Source organism: Pezoporus flaviventris, unplaced genomic scaffold (assembly GCF_033815535.1).
Source record: "Pezoporus flaviventris isolate CSIRO_AGI_PZ_B2104156 unplaced genomic scaffold, CSIRO_AGI_Pfla_v1 ptg000078l, whole genome shotgun sequence".
In the NCBI taxonomy this organism is placed as follows: domain Eukaryota; kingdom Metazoa; phylum Chordata; class Aves; order Psittaciformes; family Psittacidae; genus Pezoporus; species Pezoporus flaviventris.
This window is the reverse complement of record NW_026892626.1, coordinates 15,459,471-15,479,337: the sequence shown is the minus strand read 5'-3', so window position 1 is coordinate 15,479,337 and position 19,867 is coordinate 15,459,471. Positions and strand designations below refer to the sequence as shown.

The 19,867-nt window shown below is 43.0% G+C and overlaps 1 protein-coding gene across 1 annotated transcript in view; it reads right to left on the bottom strand.

The window, feature by feature from the left end:
• SDK1 (sidekick cell adhesion molecule 1) overlaps positions 1-19,867 on the bottom strand; it is a 418,839-nt gene that overhangs the window by 18,687 nt on the left and 380,285 nt on the right. Inside the window, exons 37-41 of the mRNA XM_061473901.1 lie at positions 14,504-14,619; positions 12,917-13,103; positions 11,984-12,121; positions 8,721-8,882; positions 7,416-7,541 (exon numbers count right to left, since the gene is read on the bottom strand). Coding sequence (XP_061329885.1) covers positions 7,416-7,541; positions 8,721-8,882; positions 11,984-12,121; positions 12,917-13,103; positions 14,504-14,619 — 729 coding nt within the window. The remainder of the gene's footprint in view (positions 1-7,415; positions 7,542-8,720; positions 8,883-11,983; positions 12,122-12,916; positions 13,104-14,503; positions 14,620-19,867) is intronic.

Below are 19,867 nucleotides of genomic sequence, written 5' to 3'. Positions count from 1 at the left end.
TTATATTCACTTGACTACATTGGAAAGAACTTTCAACAGGATGGATGCTCTTATCAATGAGAAAAAATCCCCAAACCAACCAGAATTAAAAATGACAGTAAATGATTTTGAGTGCAGGAACCAATCATTAATCTAACTGGACTGCTCCTCAGTAACAACTGGTGCCCAGCACTTTCTCTAACAAAATGGACTTACTGTCTATGCATAGGGCCAAACTCTCAGCTAGCTTAAACCAGTGTAGCTCTGATAGACCTGACCTCACAAGTATCCCATTGGGCTTTTACTTTCAGTTATCAAAGCTGTTCGAGCAATGTCTATTTTTCTCTGCATGTCCCACAGCAATGGGAATATGATGATAACCTCTGCATAGATACGACTCCAACTGCCTGCTTTGAAAGAAAGTCCTCTGCACTGTGAGATTTGAGCATCAGCATGACTTCCACAGCTTCAGGTGTTATCGAGGTAACAATAAAGCAGGAGCCAGCAGCATACCCTCAATGACTTGTTCCACTGCTGCAATGTAAGGCAGGAATCTGTTCTCCTTTGCTTTGCATTTACCTGAATATAAACTAATTGGAGTCACCACAGCGATTCCAGAACTGTGCTGCTGTAACAGGGCAAAATTTGGCCCTTAGCCTGTGCAACAGGGCCCTTCTGTGCAACAGGGAATAGCAGCAAAGATGGATTGATTAACACTGCAGGTGCATTTCCATGTGGATGTTTTAACTTTGGCATCTGTAAATATTGCCTCAATAATTTGTACCATGCTGCACTTCTAGCAACACACAGAGTGACTAACAGCCCCCAGTCTACATCTTTTCTGGTCATGAGGACTGACAGTCTCAGTGGATGCAAAAAGCAGGCTGAAATGTTACTGTTCCAGCTGCATCTGAGAAATACCAAAGAACAATAAAAGCATAAAAACAGGTAATTTTTCTGTCATGCTTAAAATTCAGACCAATATATTATTCACCAGCATGTTCAGAGTATAATGAAGTTATCATAATGTACCATTGTTATGTATTAGTTGGATATTACAATGGCTATAAAACAAGAGATAAAATATTGACTTCCTTTTTACAGGGCAATAGAAGGCTAGATTATTTCTACCACGTAATCTTACAATGTAATAAAAAGGGAGTTTGGGATTTAGTTCTCTGAAGTGGATGGAGTGAAGGATGTTTTTTCAAAGTTAGATTGTTGTAACCACCACCACTAGGAAGATGCATCTCAGACTATAAAATATTGCCATAATTGCTAGAATTGCCTGAGCTTTCATAAACACATTTGTAAACAGCAATAAGAGAATTTGAGCCCATTGTGAATTGTCTGAAAAGCAATTTGTTTGCATTGAAAGCTACTTAGATGGGGGAAGAGAAGGCAACAATAAAAATGAATGTTCAACACTCATTGCAACAAACACAACTGTTCACACATGCACTTTCTCACTCATTTTCTCAAACCTATCAGGGTGCGCAGTGCAGAATATCCTACGGACCAAGAAGTGACATTTAACCACTCTGGAAAGCTTGAAGTAAGTTGGGAAAACTGCCCTTAGAAGTCAACGTTGCATTTCTACCTCTCTGTCCTGTTGGCTATGGTGGCGATGGTGTGGGACAGCAAAGGCTGCTGGTGGATGCTTCTTCAGAGGGGATTCCTGTCTTGCAGGGACTCGAAGATGCTCCAGTTGGTGGCCATATCTTCTCTGGCCCATCCCTGTTTCACCCACTGAAAAAACCTTTGCTCAAGCTTATTTTTCTAGGAAACAGGGCTTGGTCAAGATGGAACCCAGTGTGTGTGACCGTGGGATGCCAGAGAGGTGCTGATGCAGCTATAGTGGTCAGTAGTCTGCAGGGTGACAGCCTGGGAAGAGGGATATCCTTTTATTTCCTCCACTGCTGACCTCAAGCCAGTGCTATTCACAGGAGAGTCTGTGGCCTCCCAAGACCTGGCCAACAAGATTTTTAATTCCAGAGCCTCAATTAATTTATCTTATCTCCATCTGGAATATTCATGTCCCTCTTCGTAGACGGATCACAATCGGATATATCCAAACTAAAAAAGCATTTTCAGTGGTGAACTTTGAGATTAAATATCAAAAACACAACTTGTGAATTCATTCACTGCATCTCTTCTATCCCTCAAAACCAGGTTTGCTCTAAATGTTAGAAGTTCAGCTGAAAGAGAATTCATTAAAAGGTCACTTATGATAGCAAAGACTGGCCTTTAAGTTCAGTAGAAAAATCATTAGTAAACTGTACACAGTATTTTCCACTGTTTAGGGAGGAAGGACACACGTGCTGTAGCTGGGACATCAGCTGAATATTAACTCATAGAAACTGCCAAGAAAAGCAGTTTGCCACACCACACTCTTGTGAAGAGGAGCAAGGCTCACCAACCCCTGCCCCTACTGGGAAGGAGGCAGCAGAGCTGTCAGTCGGATCACTAGCACCACTCAAATACTTTTCCTTCAGTAACAGCTGCTCCTTTCTTCATTTCACACTGACTTTCACTGGGCACTTGGTCTCTTGAAAAAGGCCTAAATGTGTGATGGAACAGGGAGGGTTCCTCAAAAAAAAAGTGGTTTATCAACACTTCACCAGACCCTGTCTCAGCCTTATGTCTTGCTGATGGGAGATTTGATCTTTATCTCCCAGCCTCAACTCCTTCATCCAAACTGGGAGGCATGTGCATGGGGAGATGATCTGAATGAGAGGGGAAGGTGAAACCCCTCTGACCCAACAGCCAGCCTGTCCAGCCTGTCCCAGCCACCCTCTGGCCAGGTGCTGGCTGTCCTGTGTCAGCGAGGAATCATCATAGAACGGTTTGGGTTGAAAGGGACCGTAAAGCTCATTCAGTTCCAAATCCCTGCCATGGGCAGGGACACCTTCCACTAGATCAAGCTGCTCAAAGCCCCGTCCAACCTGGCCTTGAACACTGCCAGGGATGGGGCAGCCACAGCTTCTCTGAGCAGCCTGTTCCAGCTGCAGCCACACACAGCACCCACTGGCCAACCTGGTTTCACAGGCAATTAATCGGGGTCTCCACGCCGAATAAAACTGTCAGTCAGTAATGAAGGCTCCCAGCTCTGCTAACTCAGGCCACTAACAAATAACTGCTGTGCGGCAGCTGGGGAGATGGAAAGCTGTCAGTTATTTGGGTCTTAAACACCAGCCTTCCCCTCCTGGAGTAAAAGGAGAGCTGAGCTGCAAAACTTTCTCCTAATTACACATTAGGAGGTTTATGAGGGGAGAAGCTTCTGAGAATTAAGGACTGGCTAAATGTGAGTAGTGTTCCTCCTGTATCCAATTAAAATGTGGATGGATTTGTCAGAGGCAAAGGGTTGGATTATCATGTAAACTAGTGAAAGGATGAGAATGGGAAGTGAATGCTGACAAACTGTCAGCCTTGGCATGTCGTTTGGGAGTGGAAGTGAAAAAGGCCCCATGGCAGATGCCGGCAATGCAGCTGCACCCTTCACTTTGAATTTACTGACTTCTGCTGGTTTGCGTCCATGTTTGACACTGCACTCCCTCATTTGTTTAAAAATAAACAGAAAAGGAAGAAAACAGGAAAATATTACTCAAGATACCAGAAAGAAAACTAAAGTGAGATCTGCCCTCAGGGTATGAGAAATGAAAACCAGCATTTATGGGAAGGACTATCCCCTCTCTGAGTAGATGGGTTCTTCTTCCCCAAAACGCCTGCCGCATTCATGGAACTTATCTTCTCGGAGAGCAGAAGAAAACACTGTCTTGACTTGCCTGTATCCTAAGCTCATGATCTGTGGCTGATCTCAGGTTTACTGGCCTGTTCATGCCAGCCAGCCAGGGTGCTAGAAATACTGATATTGCAAACATGTTAAGATGCAATTCTCTTCCACTGGGCTTAAGTTATCCCCTGCTTGGGAAAAGCAAACAAAGGAAGTCCAAAATGCATGATGGGAGAGGAAGCAGAAGAAGAAACCTCAGCTTGTCCTGGGTGAGAGCCTTTTCCCAAGGCAACACAAGCCATGAAGCAGATTGACTGAACACCTCCCTGGCTGTCCTGAAGCTGAGGATGACTGCAGGCCAACACACACACAAAGGTTTCCTGCTGGCAGTTAAGTATCCAAATGCACTCCTGGCAGTGTGGATCTGTAGGGTGTTATACAGCAAATACCTCCTTTGTAGATAGGGGATAACTGGGAAGGCAAGTCCACATGAGATGCTTGGTACCTGACAGGCCATATGTCCACCACTGAAGCACAGTACAGAGAGAGGAGCCTTGGATGGGGCATGGGGCTGGGAAAAGAGGGATGAAACCAGTTTCTCAACTCCTTCCAGCAGCACTGGGAACCTTAACATCAATGTGCCATTTCTGTCTTTTCCTCTGTAGGTAAAAACTGACGGCATGATGTAACACCCATTCCTCAGCCAGCCTAGCTGATGTCTAGGGAGTGCTTACAATGGCAGTGACAGAGGCTGCTTAATTGCATTTCTTGTAATGCACGAGGAGCTAAACTGGAATCCATTTCTCCGGGGACAGAGAAGTTGAAGGAAAAGAAGAACTCTTCTGTTTCCGTAATGTCTTTCTCTAGCCCAGATCACTCTGGAAAAAAAACTGGTTTGCCTGCTCCATCCCCATGTCTGAGTATACTCAAAATGCAGAGAAGGCAGTCAGCATGGTCACCTTCCATAAATCTGGGAGAGAAATGGGGAGATCAAATGAGCAATCTCAGCTGCCTGCTAACTCCATTGCTAAACCCAGCAGGGCAGCTGGAGCCCAGGAAGACACAGCAGGGCTCCGAAAAATTCAAAGGGAAGGGACAAAAGGGGGTAGGGCTTGCTATTTCTGACAGAAAGCCACCCTCCTACTCTGATGGAAGAGTCTTGGCAGGGAGCTAGAGCAGGGAAAATGAGATGATACAGCATTTAGCGTTTGGGGTAATGAGGCCTATAATAGATGACACTTGAGATGTGAAACGCTAAGGTAGTGGTATTGCATTTAAATATTGGCAACAAGCTAAAGCTTTTCATCTGTCCAATGTCCTTTTTTTTGATCTTAAAAAGACAAATAACTTTTCCTTCCTTGATTTTATGTGAAGGGCACAAGTCAACTGCTCTTCTCTTGGACAACGACTCCTTGAAAACAAAAGTTGCTCCAATCCATGTTCTACTGCCCATACAAATCAATGTGCAGAAGCAAATTCTTAGAAGGATATTAAAAAAGAAGCTGCTCTCAATGACCAGCCCTGACAGGAGAAATTAGTTCCCTGCTTTTGTTAAGCTCACAATTCAGATTTCAAACTTCTCCATGCAGAGATGAGGAAGAAAAAGCAGCACAGAAAGGAAGCTGATGCTTGGGTGAAGTAAGTAAATGTTCCAATTAGGCTGTCTCCTCTCCTGGATCACATTTCACGCTTCCTACAGCTGCAACCAGAACGAAGGATAAGAATCCAGCATACAAATGCCTAGTTCATTTCCTACAGCAGCATGAATAGGATTAAAATAATCTGGAGAGGAATTAAATGCCTCAACAGTCAGGTTGCAAGAACAGGAGAATAAGACCTCCTCTGTATGTTCCCAGATCAGTGGAGTAGGGCCAGTAGAAGTGACCCAGGGTTAATGCAGCTCAGACCTGCCTTGGAGGGACTATTTTCTTCCTACTCAAAAAGAGCGGGCCACAAATCCTACATCCTTAGCCATGAACTGTGAAATGTTTGTTCACATCGAATGGCGAGACAAGCCCAGGAGCATCAGTGTCACCATTGCAATGTCACCAGCCATATGAGCTGAATTTCCACCTTGCAGATAATGTGTACATGGGCTGCAGGTTTCCCTCTAAAATACTTGTACTCAGAAAGCCCTGCTTGGGGAAATCAAGCCAGTGAGTGAGCTTCAGTGTACAGCTTTGGTTTAACTTGTTATCTAAACAATGCTGTTCAAATAAGACAGTATATTCTACCTATGAAGAAATAAGGGCAGAAATCAATAAGCAATGTAAAAGAAATAGAAGCACAGCAGTGTCATGCCTCTAATTAAATAGAAAAGTAATCTTGAGTGCTTTGGGAAACTCCAGTGCTTTGAGAAGGTACCCATTTTCCTTGACTTTGTTTTGAAAACAATTCTCAAGTTAAATGACAGAAATAAGGAAGAAATTTTAGGGTCATGGCAGAGCCTCACTACAGAGCAAATTCTATCAGACGCAGGTATGGGAAGCTGCATTTTCAGTGATGACCACAGAAACGCAGGCCATAATTTTGTTACTGGTCTGTTTGAGTATAATTAAAACCACTGGTTTTAAATGCAACTTTACATTCGAGACACAGACAAGAAACAGGATTTTTTTATATAGCCAAATAGATAAGCACTCACTTAACCAATACATAATCAAGCAATGGGCAAGCACCTAGAAGTAAAAGAGGAAAGAACAAGCAGCCAACATGGATATGTCAAGTATAAATCATGTCTAATTTCCCTCTGTGACAGGGTAGCAGACCTCGTCAATAGAGGAGAAAGAGCAGACATCATCTATCCTGACTTCAGCAAAGCTTTTGACACCATGACATTCAAACACAGCCTATGTGAAACAAGTATCTGGTAGATGCATCATCAGCTGGAAAACTGCACTTGGCGAATGGTTACCAACATCCACTGTCAGAGTAGAATGGAAATTAGCGAGTGATATTACACTGGGGCATTCACCAGCTTTCCTTAATGACTTGGTTACCAGAAAGTGTGCACTTATTCAATTTGCAACAGGTACCAAGCTGAAAGAGGCTGGAGTATATCCTTGCTTTTAAAAGGACTTTGTCCAACCGGAGAAATATTCTGGAAAAAGCAAGAGAGCAGCTTCAGTAAAATCATATCCCAGAAGCAAAGTTGCTCTGGGAAAGCGCTAAGAAAAACTGTGGTAATGAGGGGATTCCTTTTCCCCTGCTAATGCCCTCCCTGCAGAACAAATGGGGAAACCAATGTGTATGTGATGCTGAAGTCCTGGCCCTAGTCTTAACAGTAAAACAGCAATTAGCTGTTGTGTTCTGCTGCAGAAGAGGACAGACTTTTACCTTTGGTCCTCAAAATACAGCTTGCAAGTACTTATTAGTCCTTGTACATGAAAGATGCTGTAAGCATTTAAGTAGGTTTTAATTATTAACTATATTAGCTCATCAGCTGGATAATTTACCAGTGATGTAGCACAGCGAAAGCCAGACTATTCAGGGTAATTTTCTGTGACTACTCCTAAGCAGATGAAAAATCTGATAAACTACATAATAAACCAGCAATGGTTTAATATTGGCTCACAAAATTCTCTCACAAAATCCCACTGCCTTACTGGGATGACAAACAATCTCTCCACTGCGGGATGCTTTTAGTGTTGACTGAAGGAAGGGAACTCATGGCACCAAGCTCTCTGTGTTTCCCATGCCTTACCTGAGGGTCGTGCCTCTATAATGTAGCCAGTTGTAGGTTTTTCTCCTGAGTCTCCCTCAGTCCATTGTAGTGTCAGCCCAGAAGCAGATTTTGTCACCAGAATTTCCTGAGGGGAGCCAGGAGACCCTGAAGGATGAAAAAAAGAATAGCAAATGGTGGTGGCATCAGAGACAGATTGCAGTATTAATTTCTTCCACTGATACAGGGGAAAAAAATTGTCTAGCAGTATTGATCAACATATAGACACCTTGATCCAGCTCAGTGGGTATTGACCTAATTTTTTCCACTAGTTCTAGTACCAGTATCTAGTATCCATAGACCAATGGCTGGGTTTTACAGGTACCTGTGTTAAGAATAGAAGAAAACACTCTCATTTTGACCATTAGCATGTCAGCAGGGGTTGCACATTGCCACTGATATTTCTGCCTTTAGAGGTGAACCCAGCCTCCAAGTTTCAGGGAGAGGTTTGTGAGGACAGCTGCCTGCCCATTCACTTGGGAAGATGCCATGGCCACTTTGAAGAGGATTCCCACTTTATACTATCTGTGGTGGGGCATGAGAGTTCAACTGTGGATCCACAGTGCTGTTGTCCTAGATCATGGCTATGGAGGGTACTGTGATAAAACGGAATCTTGCTTGCACCCAGAAAGGTGGAACTGCCACATGTGGCTCTCATGGAGGAAGCAAATGCTTCCCTGAGCTGGAAAATCAGAACTGTGACCATTGCACTGATGCTCTGTGATTTACTGGACAGGCTGGTATCACTGGAGGGCATCTACCTTGTTAGATTATCTGCTTATCAAAATCACTGACCAAATAAGAAAGCCAACTCTTTTATACAGACATTGAGCCAAGAGGGGAATGTTGCTGTTCTCTTGACATCTCAGGAAATTTGCAGACTTCTCTATCTGCATAAGCCAGAGTCAGGAAAGAATAATTGTAAATTCTTTTTGGCTTTGTATCCAGGAACCTCTGCTGGTTTCAGTTATTCCAGTTTGACTCCACCACAGAGCAGTACAGTCAGAATTATGCACTGTGCTGTCAGGCTGCAGCTTAGAAATCCCTGGCTAGCCCATTTGCATTATGATTTATTCACACTGTTTTGTTTATTCACATAAGACTTCTTGATTTCAGGAAAAAGGGAAACATGTTTTTTATGGGCAGTTGCAAAACCCACTGAATCATGTCCTGAGCTCCTGTGACTCAACTTCTCCTTGGCTTGGAAATTTATGTGAAACCCTGATTGCACTATTCCCCACTGTTGGACCATCTTTGTATAACTGATGCTTTTATTGTTCCACTTACCTTCTGCTGGCCCAGCTGTAATGTTGGCTTGCAGCTCAGGTCCATAGGCGATGGTTCGGGCTTGCACTTTGAATAAATAGGTCATACCTTTGGTGAGATCTCGGACCTTCAACCAGCGTTGCCAGTTTCCTTTTATGTCCACAGTCACCACCTTACTTACTCCTGGAACAGTCACACAGATAAAAAAACATAAGAGAAGGTTGCAACGCAAAAAAACGAAATCAAGTGGAGTTTATTACATCTAGATGGTAAGTAAAATTATCTAACAGTTTGCTAAGAAAGTATTTCTTACAATTAGCAGGAGTTTAAGTAGTGATAATAGCCAATTTTCAGCACTGATAAGTATAATTAGAGTTTAAGCTTGATAAGTGGGTACTGACAAGAAAAAAACCTTACAACACAACTGGGAAATTACCAAGAGACTACATGCAACTTCACTAATTACTCTGGGAAGAAAGGAGGAGGTAAATGAAGAGGACTGCATGTCGTAGATAGCTTCCTAAGCAAGCAGTTCTCCACTGCTTCTTTGCCAAGTAACCTGCAACATTGCCTGAAGGAGGAAACAAGGGCCAGTTTTTTTTTTTCCATCCAACTCATCCTGTCATTTCCACCATTGCCAACTGAATGCAAAATGAAAGATGTGTATCTCACAGGTAACTTGTGGGTGTGAATGCCACTGCAATAGAGGATGCAATCAAAGCACTATTAGCTTGGACAAGCCTGAAGTCGTGACTTCAGGGTGTTTCCCTCTTCTCACTCTCCAAGAAGTTTCCTTACACGGATGAACTAAAATCAGTGGTGTTTCCTTTATCAAAGTTCATAGCTAGTTTCACACTTAGGTTCTGAATGCTACATAAAGGGCAGAGTGGAAATGAGTGCTTTGAAAACACTGAGATTTTCTAAAAGTCAGTCAATGGAAAGAATTTGATTTATAAAATCAAATGAACAGAACAGAAAGTTTGATTTCACAGAGTCCTTTTGGCACTTTTTCTAGTTCTGCAGATGTACAGAACACATTGCAAACCAAGAAGATGGGAAAGGGAGAACTTTTTTCGCACTGACAGACAGAGAAGTCTGCTTGCTAGTTTATCTTTCCAGAAAAATGCACAAGGAAGGTATTTCTCAATCCAGATGCCTGTTTTATGCAAATTGAAACAATAAGTTCAGTTTTATTGGTTAAATAAAGAATAACGTCCAAGCAATTTCTGCTCAAAGTTTTCTCCCAGATACCATTTATAACTCAGGGAATCTTTCCTTGGATAACAAGGAAGCAGTAAAAGTGTTCCCTCCTTCCCTAGGTGTACTATTTCGTTTCTCTAAGACAAATCAGGAAGCATTTGTCATTTTGAAGTTATGGTCTCCCCAAAAAAGGAACTGTTAAAAAAGGCTCCAGGGCAATTTTGTTGTCTATTATTGTGTAAAACATAAAGCTGTAAAGCTTAAACAATAAAAGGTCAACCAGGGAGAAGGCTGTGCTAAAGAACAGATCCCTCTTAGAAAGTTGTGCAAAATGAGCAGCTTTTAAGCAGTGGCTTCTGAACGGGAGGACAGGAGATGTCACAGTGAGGACACTCAGCTGAATATAATGAATGGGTGTGAAGTCAAAAGATGCAGAAAAAAAGCTCCAGGGGGGTCTGGTCCATCCATGTTACTGCACTGTAGTGTTGGCACAGAGGAATGTAAGACTTGGGGCTGCAAGGACCCTCTGGGATCATGGGGTCTGCATGATCTACCTACAGTCAGCACCACTACATGCTCTATCTTCAAATGAGCTTGGCTCTACCTTGTTCTCTAAATAAAGGAGTATGGCTTTGCTACAGGAGGAAAATGATGGCATCAAGGGAGGGATTTCTTACCATGGTCAGAGAATAAATATGTTTGCTGAAAGAAAAATGTTGGCACAAAAGCAAATGGATAGAAACTGGGAAATAAATTTAGGCAAAAATTCAGAATCTGAGGCAAAGCCCTCCATAATGTCCTTGCTTACATCAGAAATTTCTACAGGGGAAGGAAAGACAAACTAGAGATGGAGATAGTATAGGCAGAAGTGGGGGAAAGAAGAAAAGAAAACAAAGATTCTGAGGATGTTAAGTCAAATACATACAGAGAAAACATGATCTGACACTTCCACATTTTCAGGGGAGAAAATGTATTCTTAAACATTGTGTAGGAATGAATAAAAGGCAGGAAATGCCCAAACATCCTGAACCTCCTGTATACTCTGTATACATTTCTTGCTCAGAATTAGAAAAGCTTTCTGCATTAGTTCTTTGTGCTCAGACCTGCCAGCCATAAAGGCTGAAAGTGCTTTTATTCTTGTATTTTCATTCCTGAATATAACTTTCTCAGTGCATGAGACATGGATATTTAGACAATATAGATCTTTATTCCTTACAGAAGAAGCAAATACAAGTGATTGATATCCTTATTTCTTTGGAAAAGATTTTAAAATGGCTTGGCAATGGCTGAAATCACTCTGCCTGCTGCCACACTGCCAAAGTCAGACATCCTATTGAACTACTGGCAATCTACCAGGAATATACAAATATTAATAAGACCATCCACAAACTTTTGCAATCTTTTCTAATTCTCCTTCGGAATGAATTTACATTTGTTTTCAGAGAAATTGCCAAATCTTTCTCTGTTGTTTTTCTGGCAAATTAATGAAACATTTGTGGGCACAACACTGTTGTGGTCTAGCTTAAATCTAGTGCTGGGGTAAAAATGCTGCTTGAAAACTCCATGTAAATAGACACAACTAAATCTCTCACACAATTATTCTACCCTGTCAAAAGCAGCAGAGGTACCAGTGATGACTAGCACATTTGATGCCCCTGCAATCTTTGTGATAACAGAAGTGACACATGATGTGATAAGCAAGGCAAATGTGTCTGACTGATTATTCTGGGATGGAGCCTAGTCAGCAATTTCAAAGTGCAACACAGGGAGACAATCAGGCACTCTCAGGCTGAGTTTCTCCTTTGCCCACACCAGGTAACGATGGCTGTAAAATGACTTTTCAAATCACATAGAATATAGTTTGTGCAAGAAAATGAGAGGGGGCAGAAAAATACCTATAATCCACAATATTACAGTTTGCTGAACAGTTTTGGTCAAAGTGGAATTGTTTTACTTGCCCTCTGCCACCTGGCTTCCCTTGGAAAACGACAGAGAGTAAGTAGGAAATTGGGCAGAGATAAAAGCTACTACAGTACTTTTCTGTCATTTCTCCATGAATATGTATGATCAGAGGTCTGTCTTACCCTGGATGGGAGCCAAGGGCTCATAGACTACTCGATAACCCTGCAGGACTCCATTTGCTGCTGTCGGCTCGCCCCAGGACACATTGAGTGTCGTGCAAGTGATCTCCGAGAACGTCAAGAAGCTGGGAGCACTGGGTGCTGAAAGGATGACAAACAGAAATGAACTCCAGTAGAAATAGTTAATCTGATATATATAATAAAACATTGGTTTATTTGCCCAGCCTGAATGTAAAGGAAACAAGTTGAAAATGGAATTTTTCAATTGTATTCCAATGTCTGGTAATCAATTAGAAAGCCAGGTGTCCTAAAAACACCCAGCAGTCAGCTGCAAAGCTGAATCTCAAAAGCAAGCAAGAAGATAGGACACAGAAGGGAATGATCCTCAGAAGGGTGCTGTGTGAGCATACAATCCAAGTGTACACCTCCACTGCCACCAACAAGGGCACTACCTTAATCCTCTGCTAGAACACTCCCACCACGGAACCAACACAGAACCATCACATCCAGCACAGAACCCAGTTCAACTAGGTGGCTGCTGAGCCAGCTTTAAAAAAGGAGGAATGACAAAACGCACAACAATTCTCTCACAGGACTGCCTGGGCAATTTCCAGGCACTGGAGATGAGTTCCTTTATATTTTCAGGTGTGATGGCAGAGGCCAGAAACAGACCCATAGATGCTTTCTGGACCAGCTTGTGAAGAGACTGGTCCTTCTTGGAGGTCCATTTATTTCCTCTGCATCACTCCCTTTCCCCCATGGTCCACATATTTGATCCTTTTTAACCCTCCATGACCACTGCAGAGCAATGACGCATCTGAAAGCTAAATCTGAACACCAGTGCCCTCCTGCATCCACCCATGTCCTCAGCCATTGCCCAGTTACATGCTGGTCACCACCAAGGCTGTGCTTTGAGACAAGACAATGATCCCATACCCGCCTGGTGTGTCCTGCCCTGTGAGGGGCTGCTTCTGGGGCCATCCCCGGCTGCGTTGAACGCGGAGATGCAGACCATGTACCGTGTGTGGCTGGTCAGGTTCTTGAGCCGGACAGTCGTCTCCGGAAGGAAAAGGACCTTCACTTTCTCTGTGTCATTCTGGGTGTCGCTCTCCCAGTAATAAATCTGTTGTAACACAGAGATGTTTCAGTATATCCTACATGTAGAAAATATCTGGGCACTGCAGCTATAAAAAATGAGGAAGATGGCACAGTCTTGCTCTGGACTCCTACACTAAATGGGATCCTAACACTTTTCACCATCTTCCCAGTCTTTTCTCTTCCTTTGGCAAATTCCTAGCATCAAAGTGGTCCAGTGACCACATAGCTGAGTACATCACTCAAACATAGAGCACAGGCTGAAGAATGTGGCCTAATGACAGCAGATATGAGCTGCCAGAGCTCAGCATGAGAGGGCAGTTTTTAAATTCTCCCTGAAAAGCTAGCTGCCTGTCAGCACTGGCATCCTGCTATGATGGTCCATAAATTCACCTTTGTATGCACACAATGGTTTCACCATTTGTGGTCACGGACAGCCAAACAAATGTCTTCTTGACAAGGGTAATAAAGACTTTCCTTAAAGTTTCTTGAGGTACTTTTTCCCATTCTTCACTTACGTAATTTTTATCCTGATGCCATAAAATTAGGCTTTGGAGAAATTGTTTCCAAGAGGAAAAATGGTGCCAGCCCTACTTATTGGACAGGCCTGGCAGCGAGAGCATTACAACAGGCCAAAGCAAGCCAGAAAGTTGCGAGAATGAGCCAAGGCAAGACTCCTCCTTGGCTCTACAAGCCAGGCTGTTAGAGCTCTCTATATGTACAAAAGGAAAAGAACATGAATTGATATATAAGGATGCTTGCTACTGCCAAGAAGGGATGCCAGATTATTCACACTGGCTTGGTTTTTCTTTGCTTATGGACCTAAATTCATGGAGAGAGGCAGAGCCAGACACTGAACCAAAGCCAAGCTCAAGTGTTTGTAGACTTGCCCATTTCCACTCTCTGAGGGTCCATTCTCATGCTGGAGAAGCTGAACAACATGCCTCTGAAACATGCTCATCTCCTATGAACCAAATGCAATTAATACTATGATTTAATTTTGTTAAAGTTAAGGAAATGAAATCATTCTTCCGAAATCTGACCTGGCTCAGGCTTCTAGCTTAGAGAAAGTTCTGCTTTTCCTAATGGCTTGTAACAGTTAATTTTCTTCAATACATTTCTTGCCCCTAGCTCTCATGTCTGTTGCTTTTTGGAGCAGATATGTTGCCTGCATAAGTAAAGCTGCCTCCTTATCTGCATACCCTGTTTCCCCATGCTCTCCTTCTCCACAAAAAGCAACATACTTCTTTTCTCTCCCCCTCATTCTCTTTCTTTTTGTTTTGGGACTCAGTGCCATTTCTGTACTGCAATCTGAATGCTGTTTTAATTTGCCTTATGCAGTGAGGGCAACTGTGAGATAGCTCTATGAACTACAAGTAATAGCAACGCCAAGCAAGATAAATGAAACCAGGAGAAATGGGAGATTGCCTTGTAGCCTTGGATGTTCCCATTCTGGCTGTCAGCCGGAGGTGGGTCCCAGGTGAGCTCCAACTGGCTTGCAGAAAGGGAGTTTATTTGGATGTTCTGCGGGGCCAGTGCTGGTGCTAGAGAGAAAGGAGGACAAAAGAATTAACAGTGACAAGCAAAACTAGTTCATATCCAGGATGCAATTTCCCATTTGCAGGATTCAGGATGGGCTCTGTTTACGCCACAAGTCAGCTAAGAGAGTCAGCCCTGGAGGAATCTATCACACGGAAGTCTCAGCACACGTGGACTGAGGAGCAGCCAAGCCTCCAGAGGTGGTTGCTCCCACACAGGCTGGGTTAGACATAGAACCAACTTGATCCTGCCAGCAGCTTTGAAAAAGAAAAGAGAATTTCATCTTCATTCTATCATTCTGGGTTTGCCTTGGGCAGTGATGCTGGGAGCGACTGGGAGCAAGGCAGCTCCCCTGCCACCATTAGCCTGGCCACCCTCTCAACAGCAAGTCTTTATAACAGCCTCTTTGCAAGGGTCCAAGACTTAGGGCCAAAATACTGTCCAAAATTACCTCCCAAACCAGTCAGATGCTAAGCAATTCAATTAATATTTTATGTAATGACAAAATGACTTTTAGTTGTTACTCGCTAGCTCTTTTCGATTATACCTTCACATACACACACTGGCCCTCTTTGGCTCCTGATGATATTTCTTCCTTGGATTGTGCTATGCCAGAAAACTAATCTTAGAGTGCACCTGGGTCACACCATCCTTCCCTTTGTCAGGATGCAGCTCGGTGCAGGTGGATTTTCTTCCCCAGCGGCTAGCAAGGACAGTCTGTTCTCCCGACCTGCTGTCTCTGCCTCGGGCAGGTCTCAACAAAACAGCACATGTTCTGTTTACAGAAAAGGTGCTGAAGCATGTCCTGTTCAAATTCCCGAAGTAGGGAAAGAAAGGCAGGGCGAAGGGTACACTTCTGTACGTTCACAGTGCCATAGCCTTCACCCTGAGCACCTGAGAAAGCTCCTCTTTTCTCTGCCCCTTTATGGGCCATAAATAGAAGTGTTAAAACATTCACTGCTCGAGTTAGCTCCCCTTACCCCTTCCTCTGGAGACTTCTTTCTTTAGAGAGAATGACCTTCATAAGTCACACTTTTCTACCAATACTCCCTCCCCCCGAGTTATAAAATAAAATAGTAATTAACACCCACTCAGCCTGACACCAACTATTTATTTTGTTCTAACTGTGTGGTTTCCATATTATCACTGCCCACCCTGCCGTTAATGGAAATGTTAATAACCAGCGCCAGGTTGTTGTGACAGATGCTTGGGCTCATTATCAGAAATTCTTATTTACCGCTCCATTAAACGACAGAATTGCACAAAAAACAATTCAATCAAAACTAACTGGAGGAATTTTAACAGCCACATTAATAATCCCAAACATAAATAAAGTTAATGTCTTTTGCATGTTTGCCATCGGCAACTCAATTGCAAAATTATTGCTGTACAATTAAAACGTGAACAGCAAAATTGAAAATAGCCTTTATTGCGGGGCTCAGTTAAAACTGTTTGTTTATAATATTTGTTTCTTTTTTAGCTGCACATAGTGAGTGCACAAGGTGACAGTGACCACCAGTTAAATACAGCTTGTTCAGAGGGGTGCACTCGTTTAATTGTGGCTCTGTCTTCTGGGCTTCATGGTGGAGCGCAGGAAGTTCAGGGCAACAGTACTGCTGTCAAAGACCAAAAAGCTCGAGATTTTGAGACTTCCACAGCATACAACAGAGCGTGAGGCCAAGCTGATCACACAGTACAAGCCTGAAAATGCATCGTGGAGATTTGCAGACGATGACATGCTCAGGGAAACAGGAATATGTGCAATCGCGGAAGAAAATGGACCACTTTAACAACGTATTTTCTTTCGTGGTAGTGACACTACTGCCTGTCCTCAGCTGACAGCTTCAAAGTGCTCTCAATACCCAGGTCTAAAGCAGCATCTTTAATAGTGTTTTTCTTTGGATCCCCTGCGTCAGCCTGCAACAATTGCTGCTTCTGAGATGTGACCATTAGAAGAGTCAGCGTGTGCGACCTGCTGCCAGAAAAACACCATGTTTCCTCAACCCCTTTTTGGAGCACATCTAAGAAACACAATGGTTAAAACCTGCCAGTGATCACTCTGCAGTGACACACTCACTGCTGGAGCTGCACTTTTGCTGGCACAGCGGCAGACAATTTGATGGGAAGGAAAGAAAAAAGAGGCTGATGTTGAAAACGACATTTCTTTTCACTACCCCAGATCCGCCATGAGATGTAAATTGTTTGGTTTTGTGCCATGTGTGTCTGTCCCTCTGCTCAACTTTCAAAGGCTGATGTGTACCTCCTCTTCTAAGCACAGATTTCTTGCTGACAGAAGGACAGCAGAACAGTGCTGCTGCTGCTCGATGTGGCTCTGTGCAGACAGCACATTACATTAAGGGTGAAATGAAATACTTTAAAAAGAAGGAAACGCACCCCTAAGGCCTCTGCCTGTTTGAAACCCCAAACCATTCACTGTATGTATGGACAGCCTGTGCCAATAAAAAGCAATTTTAAAGGTGAATTCAAAAGCCTATTACCTTCTAGGAATGCAGTTCAAGATTACTGAGCTCTGAGTTTTTTCATGACTGTTGAAAGCATGAATACATAAAAATCAAGATTAAAGCTAACCTCACATGGCTTTAGCTGTTAGTGACATTATCAACTATAGCAGGAGTGACACAGACCCCTGAGGGTCCAAACTCAGCCCTTGGCAGGTGGAAAGCATTTCATCTTCAGTACGTATCCATGAAGTCTAATTCTGTGCACATATCCTGCCTTGGAATTTCATGCAGATATTTGTCTGATTCCAGTTCACCTTTGAGACTGTCTCCTTGAAACACTTTCTCAGCCAAAACCATAAGGAGAAAGGCTGAGCAGGTTGTATAGTAATTTGGAAAAAAAATAACAATAACTATGGACTGGGATGAGATTGGCAGAATCAAGTAAAAACAACTCTATTGGGAAATGCGGTGAGTGTCAAAATGAGCCCATAAATAAAGTTATACATCTAAATTCACATTTAAACATATCACTGCCCTCATTTTCCAGTCGTGCTGAACAGCCTCTGCTCACACTGCAGTCAATTTGAGCTTGCAAATGCTTATAACCTTTAAAGAGAAGGTGCTTAAAATCCCCAGTGGCCTGCCTGTGACAGAGCTCTGTGCATTGCAGAAGGTTCACCTTACTTTTTCTCACTGCTTCCTTGGGATATTTGCTCTCTGTGTCACCCAGAGCTTTTTATCAATACAAAACTACTATTCCTTTTCTCAGTGACAGTTGCCACGATGCTCTGTAGCACAGGTAGGCTACAAATCCTTGTGATTCATTTGGTATACTCGGTAACTGTTTTTATGAAGCACTCCTTGCTGCTCTTACATCTGCTGCAATTGCCAGCTAGGAAAAGATTTCTCCTCTACTGATTTTCTAATTGCTTCTGTAATGCCAGTATTATGTCAGGAAATTCACAGACAAGACTGGGACAAGGTTTCCTGACACTCATGCCATTTAAATAAACATGCAGGCGAAAAAAAAATGAGGAGAAAAATGCAGTGAAAAAGAGACTGAAGATTTTCTGTGCATCAGCTTGATCCCACAGTTCCCAACAATCCCAAGCAAGTTTCAGTTTTGTAAAGGCCTCTGATCCTTTTCTGTCTAGCAAGCACTTCCTCCTTAGTTTATCAAAGCATGCCTTTGTGAACATGCCTGCTTTTATTCCCTAGTAATCAATATATTTGCATTTTGGTGTTAGCACCTAGAGGCCAGAATCTCATTGCGAAATGTGTTGCATAAACACAGAACAAAGACACAGCTCCAGGCCTAAAAAGCTTCTAATCTGTATGTCTACACATTATAATGGAGGGGTGGTTCTGACATCCCAGCTGTAATCTTATCTACCTAGTAACAACAGAAGAGAGAAGACACAGCAGTAATATTCAGTTTAGCATGTGCTGACAAATCTTGCATATGCAGCACCTCTGAAGTTTACACACTGATTCCTGGCACACACAGTCATGGAAAACAGAGGTGGAAAGCCTTTGGAAAGGGCTCAGACATCCATCCCCCTGTGTCACACCGGGATCATCTCTGCTGCTCAGATGTTGGTGTAAGCTCCATCCATGACCTCTCCCCGGATTCCCCGGCCACCTCCACACAGATTCTGCCAGCATTCCCCTATTTTAATAACTCTTAAAATAACCCTCATATTATTGTTTTTCAAATGTCTAGCCTATCCTATCCTCATCTTATTGAACTTATGTCCCCAGTGGCATGGAGAACAGATTGTTTCTTCTCCCGCTGCAGCCACTGCCCTCAAGTTATGGAGTAGGCAAGCAACAGTTAAGTGGATTTTAAAAGCCAAACACAACATAACAAACAGAAGGACACAAGATAAAACAGCAAGACTTGATCTGCAGAATGGGCAAAGCAAAACGCAAGGGGCTTTCTTGCAGCATGGGTTTAGAGAAGGAATGCAAAGATGATACCTCCCAAGAAAGAACAAAAAGGTGCATCTGCAGATGTTCGCAGTCACTCCTTCCACGATGGAAAAGCAGCATGAGAGAAACATGTTCAGTGTTTATTGGCCATTTTCTTGCAGTGGCTGGGAAAGAGAGGTGGGAGTGAGGCACACTTCCCCTGTGCAGCAGTACCTCTGCCATAAGGAATGCTGCGTGAGCGATGCTGATTAGTTCAATAACAATTAGTTAATTGTGCTTTAGAAACGGCTACTGCGAAGCAGCTTTCCGCTGTGACAAAGCAGCACAAGCTATCTTTAGAATGTTTCCCACCATTTTCTAGCTGGTTTAGGCTAGGATATGTTTTGTGATGGAAGTATGTGCTTTTTCCAAAGACTGCACTTTCTGGGGTTACTTTGTATTTCAGAGGCAGTAAGACAAGCAGAGACACATATAAAGGATCTTAACTCCCTCGACACAACTCCATTTGCTAATATTAGACTTGAGTGCTCCTACCCTCATATTCAGGCATGACAGTTTGGCACCAAAACCTGGTGTTATTAGCTTACATAATTATTAACCCAGTTACTAACTTTGCCCGCCCTGTGTTACCCCCTGTGACCTGAAATGAGTCTCAGGAAAGGAGCGACCTGGTCTCCCCCACCTTCTACTGGGTGGGGAGGAGGTTAAAGCAGCTGGAAAAGCCAGGTTTTAGTAGGAAATAACCCTTTTTTGGGGGTGTTGATAGATGTGTTGATTTACATGATTGTAAGAGAAACTGAAACATTTCCTAGGGTACAAGAGACCAATGGAAGTCAATACAAGACTAACTGGAACAACA